The 6,323-nt window shown below is 37.0% G+C and overlaps 1 protein-coding gene across 3 annotated transcripts in view; it reads left to right on the top strand.

The window, feature by feature from the left end:
• LOC112526577 (E4 SUMO-protein ligase PIAL2-like) overlaps positions 1-6,323 on the top strand; it is an 18,252-nt gene that overhangs the window by 8,847 nt on the left and 3,082 nt on the right. The window contains exons 6-14 of one of the 3 annotated variants that reach the window (XM_025136922.1): positions 637-688; positions 785-856; positions 1,881-1,948; positions 2,022-2,070; positions 2,837-2,921; positions 3,015-3,116; positions 3,614-3,665; positions 4,320-4,371; positions 5,004-5,120. In XM_025136922.1, the coding sequence (XP_024992690.1) occupies positions 637-688; positions 785-856; positions 1,881-1,948; positions 2,022-2,070; positions 2,837-2,921; positions 3,015-3,116; positions 3,614-3,665; positions 4,320-4,371; positions 5,004-5,120 (649 nt within the window). Of the gene's footprint in view, positions 1-636; positions 701-784; positions 857-1,880; positions 1,949-2,021; positions 2,071-2,836; positions 2,922-3,014; positions 3,117-3,613; positions 3,666-4,319; positions 4,372-5,003; positions 5,121-6,323 lie in introns of all 3 variants that reach the window. The other 2 variants (XM_025136920.1, XM_025136923.1) reach the window with 2 other exon arrangements.

Genomic DNA, 6,323 nt, shown 5'->3' with positions numbered 1-6,323 from the left:
AAGTGTAACATATATCATCGTTAAATCTTATCTTATAAAACCAGTGGAACTTCAAAATCTTTAAAATTCATGGCTCCCGCTGCATTGCACGGGTACACAGCTAGTATGCTTAAAAAGAGTAAGATGATTAATAACCATCTTTTATGCTCTAGTGGGTGATAACTTTGTTTCAAACGATACTGAAGTTCACAACAATAAGCTTTTTATTCCAAACTAGTTGGGGGTAGGTCAAAGCCTTGAAATGAGACCCATGAGGAAAATTAAAATTATCCTGGCTGACATATTTACAATTGTCGACCATTATCATTCTGATAAATGTTTCTTTCAACAACATATACGGTATTTGTAGTGCTTATAGTGTTCTATCACTTGTGGCATCTTGAATATTCATACTCTCTTTCTCTCTCTCTCTCTCTCTCTCTCACACACACACACACAATGAGCGCACTTTCTTATTCATGCCTTCACCATACTGCTCTTGCAACTTTCTGTAGAGCATGTTGAACTTACTCTCCAGAAGAGTCCTTGAGGAGAGAATGGATGTCTAAAGATATATTGAGGAGAAATGGTCAAGTTTCTTTAAGGTTTAATGATACCCGGAACTTTTTTTCCTGAGATTGTGTCTTTCACATCCAGATTCTATCCAAAAATGGAAGTGGAAAAGATACTTGCTTCATTTGATGTTGAGGTAAAAATATATGTGTGGGTATCCATTTTAGATAAGGATCCTCTAGAAGCTTTTTTAGTCATGGTCTTTACACCATCAAGTTTAATTGATTCACAGGCTGGATACGGGACTTTTGTAGCTGATTTTCACATTTCTAAGGGTACGTTGCCTCGTCACTGTCGAGATTTGGTAAGTGACTAATATGCACTATGGGTATATGTAGCCGAAAAGCAATCTTTAAGGTAAAGTTATTTCACTTGGGTCCAAGAATACAATGATTAAGAGGTACATGCCTATTTCATTTTCATGTTTTATGAGAAAAATACCTTAAAGTTGTTTAGGGGCCATTTGCCAAATGCTTACCCAGTAAGCACTTGCCTAGACACTTCCCTTACCGGATGAACATGAAAATGACTGCAGATCTTACTCGGTAAGAGTGATGGCAAGGTCAACGATTCTTATCCGGTAAGTGAGGGTGATGACTTTTACCAGGTTAGCATTTACCGGGTAAATTGTTGCATACAATGCCATTTTGATGGACTAGAATCTTACCCGGTAAGGTAAGTGAGAGTTTTGATTCTTACCGGTAAGCGCTTACCGGGTAAGTGTTAAAGTAAACAGCCCCTTGTCTTTTCAGCCATTAGATTTGGAACCATGTGCAAACTTATTTCTTCTTTCAGTTTTTCTAGTCTTGTCCTTGCAACAAATTTTGTCAGAGTTCAGCCATTCTATATAAGATAGTTGATTTTGAATTATTTCTTTATATCTGAATTTATTACTCCCTCCGTCCCAAAACAAATGTCTACAAATCTACAATGAAAAAGGTACAGTTTTAGAAATGTGAAATTACTACACTTTTTAATGAACTAAATTACAATTTTACCCTTAATAATAAAGGGAGTAAAAAACTTCTCCATCTCATAGTTAAGGGTTAATTTTGGAAAGCAGACACTCGCTTTTGGAAGTGGAAACTTATTTTCGGACAGAGGGAGTATTTCAAGTTTCTATTACAGTAATCTTCGCTTCCATTTTCTAGTTAAAGTGCCTGAGGGGACTGCCGATAAACACGTTACCGTATTTAGAAGGAAATGTGAAATTGTCTTTCTACACCATATAGATATTCACTTCTCTTTCGCTTTCTGCATGTGATTTCAATGGTAAATCCTGGAGTAAACGTTAAGCAAAAATTGATGATATATCTATTTCATATCAGTGGCTTTTAGTAGCTCGAATGGACAATATGGAGACAGCTGCCTGTATTGCCAGTCCATCAAATGTGGAGTAAGATTTATGTAAAAATGTTTTTCTTGAAGTAGCCTTCGTAATATCTAACCTTCTACCTTTCTCTTTGTAGCTTTCTTGTAAATGGTAGCGGAGTACCAGGGAGGACCAAAAGGGACATGGTTTGTCAATTTCTCACCGAACCATTCTCGAATCCTTCTTCTTAAGGGAAAGAAAGGAAAAGGAGTGAGGGAAAGGAAAATATTAGGGGTTGTTTGGTTCATTGAATTCAAAGTATTTCAAGGGAATTGGAATGGTCAATTCCTTTGTTTGGTTCACATATTAAGAATGTAGGAATCCTTTATATTCCATTGAATTCCTCGATTAAAGATTTCAGCATTCCCGGGAATATCCCAAGGATTCCAATTCCTCTAACAATTCCATTCAACCAAACGTGTTGGTTAAATTCCATCAAATTCCATTCCAGTTCCTTCAAAGTGCAAATTCCTTTGATGGATTCCAATTCTACCAAATTCCATTCTGCGAACCAAATTCCCCCTTAGGAGGGAAAATATCACTTATGTTTCCTCCCAAATGTAGGAAGGAAGGGAGGGAAAGAATATCGGAAAGGAGTTTGTGATCTTTTATGACAAAAATACCCTCATACAACAATACAAGGAAAAGTAAGAAATACAAATATAAAGAGTATATTGGTAAAAGTGACATCTTTCTTTTCCTTTCTCTCCGGTTCAAGACCATGAAAAATTGTTTCCTTTCCATTCTTTCCCTTACCTTTCAAGAACACAAATAAAAAACCTTCTTTCCTTTCATTTCTTTTCTTTTATCCCAAATTCGAGATCACGGTGTGAAAATTCTTTCCAAAAGGGCGCTTTAGTTTGCTTTACTCGCCTATCATGATCATCCATGTTCATGTAATATGTGTATTAGGTTAAGGGACCACAACTCCCATCAAACTTGACTAAAATGATCAAATATGGAGTAAATCTACTACAAGTTCTTGGAGACTTTGATGGTGTGCTTACATTTTTATTGCTTCACTCTGAAACTTATGTTGCCGGATTTTATTAAGACTTGCTAGTTTTCATTTCTTTTGAAACAAATTCAGGACGTTATATTATAGTCATAGCTTTTATGAGTATGGTATCATCTCCCGATCCTCCTCAATTGCAAGATTATGTCCATCCCATGGAAAGTGAAGTTGATTCTGGTAAGTCGATGAAACTGCAAGATCTTTCAAACACAATGTTGGTTTTCTTATGTTGTTTAAGGGGCCGTTTACTAGACACTTATCAGGTAAGTGTTTACAGATATCATTTACCTTATCGATTGAGCATGGAAGTGATTGAGAATCTTACTGGGTAAGAGGCATAGCAAGGACCAAGAGGCTTACCCGGTAACGGAAAAGACTCTTACCTGGTAAGTGACAAAAAAGACTCCTACCTGGTAAGTGACGGAAAAGACTCTTACCCGGTAAGCGCTTATAGGGTTTAAGAGCTTACCAACAATCCATTTTAATGGTCGAGAATGTTATACGATAAGATAATTGATGGAGGTGCTCTTGCCGGTAAGCGCTTATTGCTTACCCTGTAAGCATTTGGTAAACAGCCCCTAAGAGTCTGGATTTATGTTTTACAAAACAGTTTCTTTCCAGGAAATTGATTCAACAAACATTTTTTCTTGTGTTTTTCCCTTCCCATGATTCAGAATGCCTTGTCATTGAGATGTCATCACGGATTTCACTTCATTGCCCCTTTAGGTAAGCCGCAATATCGGTACGGATAAACACAACATATTTCTTTGTTAATTTAGTTGCTATTTTGCAGATTTCTCAACTATCTAGGAACATAGTATTCCATCCCAAAATAAACTGTGGATACTTCCCAATTTTACCCTTAATTATGAGATGGTGAAATTCATTGCCCCCTTTTATTCCCAAGGGTAAATTTGTCATTTCATTAATTAGAAAGTGTAATAATTACACATTTCTGAAATAATGTACCTTTTTCATTGTGGACATTTAAAGTCTGTTAGTTAGCACCTAATGAGCTTAATGGGACTCGTAGCTTTTTTGGTCAGCTATACATGACTGTTTTATAGTGGCTTAACGATATAAAAAGTGGTTTATTCATTAAGCTTTTAAGGGGGACTTTATACACAAAACCACCAAGGGTTTTTTTTCCAAAACTGTCCTTCTCAATTAAAAAACACGCTCCTTTCATCTATGAAAAAACCCTCCCAGACAAAAACCTTCCCAGTCTATATAGATAGATTAATCCACACAGACAACTTTATCCATACAAGACTTAATGGAAAACCAACCAAACAGCCCCTTATTTTGGGACTGAGGGAGTATTTAAATTCAGTGGCTCTAATGGATCTCATTATTCTATTTACATTTCCTTCTTGACAGTCAACATCGCATAAAAATTCCTGTGAAAGGGCGTCTTTGCAAGCATCCGCAGGTGAATATTGATGTTTTACTAGCTCAAGCTGAATTATCTTACACCAGCAGAAGTCCTGAACATGTGGAAATGTTTATCAAAGTGGTTGAATAACGATAATTGCAAGTGATTCTCTTGCTCCCTCCATCCCATGAAAACTGCAACATTTTGTTTTCACAATTAACCACATGTCCAAAATAGATTCTAAATAATTGCATCCCTAGGAACCCAAATCAAGATGAAGGATCATGTGAGAATAGGAGTTAAGGTGAGAAGTGTAAGAAGGGATTTGGACCCTTGATCGCTTTTAATCTCACCCCCACCCCCATGAATTGTGCTTCTCACGAGAATTAATCCAGTGCATCTCATTAGGGTTGATCTTCAACTAGGATTGATCCAGGGTGCGGATCCTTTCTTACCCATCCCACCATAACTTTCATTCTCACCGAACCCAACCCCCCAAATCAATATCATCAGTTCCTTGCAGCAATGACTGATGACAACGGGCAAATACCAAGACGATGAAAACGTTGCAATTTACATGGATATATCAAAACGAAATTGTTGCAATTTTATGTGAAGGAGGGAGCGGATTTGTTCCTTTTTTTCTCTCTCTAAACATCTAAGTTTCTGACAAACTATGCCCACTGTAGTGCTTTGATTACAAAAACTTTATGGAAATCAACTCAAGGAGGCCTACATGGAAATGCCCTGTCTGTTCTAAGCCAATCTGCAATCTAGATATACGGATCGATCAAGATTTTGTCAAGGCAAGCACTATATACACTTACATATATAGGGTTTCAGGGGAAAACCACAAAAAATTGAAAAACTGAGGAACAGTCAAGTAACCGTTTATCTGTACAGTACAAGTGCATACAAGTAATTTATAAGTAATTTTTTCCATAATTCACATGTGCGTAGAAACAGAAAACATCTTCAATTACTTGTATTCACATGTGCAGAGATGAATGGTTATTAGGGTGTTCCTCACTTTTCGTTTTTTGGGGGGTTTCCCTGAACCTCCCCCCCCCCCCCTCTCTCTCTATATATATACACACACGCACACATACTAACTATGTACCGGTGCAATGCAACATGATGTAAAATGTAGTTGTAAATCTAGGATGAAAAATCAATGCAATTCTTCGTTAAAAAAGATAATCCAAAATTTATGAAGTATGTTGCCGTATTAATTTCAAGGATTATCCTGTATTTGTATTTGTACTAGTTTATCTGTTAGTTTTATTGAGCTCACACGTGGAGCTTTAAGAAATTGTACATATCCCATAATAAGTTGTAAGCTTGAACTTTAAGAGATTATGCATTAATAAGCAGTATTTGATGCTCACTATGTTGCTATGTACATTAGTTTCTACATCTGTTACATGTTTTACTTAATTACATTGTCTGCTTGCACATTGTTGAATTGTGGACACACCATTAAATCGTTTTTCTACATGTATTTTCCGATTACCTGTCATATTACCTATCTTATTTCCTGCTTGCGCACACCTTTGTTTTCCGTGCACTAAGCCCGCGCCCCCCGGGGGGGGGGGGGGGGGGGGGTGGGTTCTTCATGGAAACAACCTCTAGGGTTGAAAAAGGGTCCGGTTACATACTTACATCCTACCCCTCCCATACCCTACTTTCGAGCGCAGTATATTGGGTTCGTGGTTTAGTTTGGTTTTTGATGCTTAATAAGTTGTTTTAAGAGTACTTATCAAATGTTTCACCATGTATTATATATAGGGTTAGGTTCACGCGCAAAAATATGAAAAATTAAGGAACACTCTGGTAACCATTCATCTGGACGGTATATACATGTGCAGATAAGTAATTTGCAAGCAATTTGTCCGGTATGTACATGTGCATAAAAACCAAGAAACAACTTCAATTACTTGTATGCACCGTCCAAATGAATGATTATCAGGGTGTTCCTTAGTTTTTCTTTTTTTGGGGGGTCTCTATCT

This window comes from Cynara cardunculus (genome assembly GCF_001531365.2).
Source record: "Cynara cardunculus var. scolymus isolate 2C chromosome LG 14, CcrdV1, whole genome shotgun sequence".
Lineage (NCBI taxonomy): Eukaryota > Viridiplantae > Streptophyta > Magnoliopsida > Asterales > Asteraceae > Cynara > Cynara cardunculus.
This window is presented reverse-complemented; position numbering and strand designations above follow the sequence as displayed.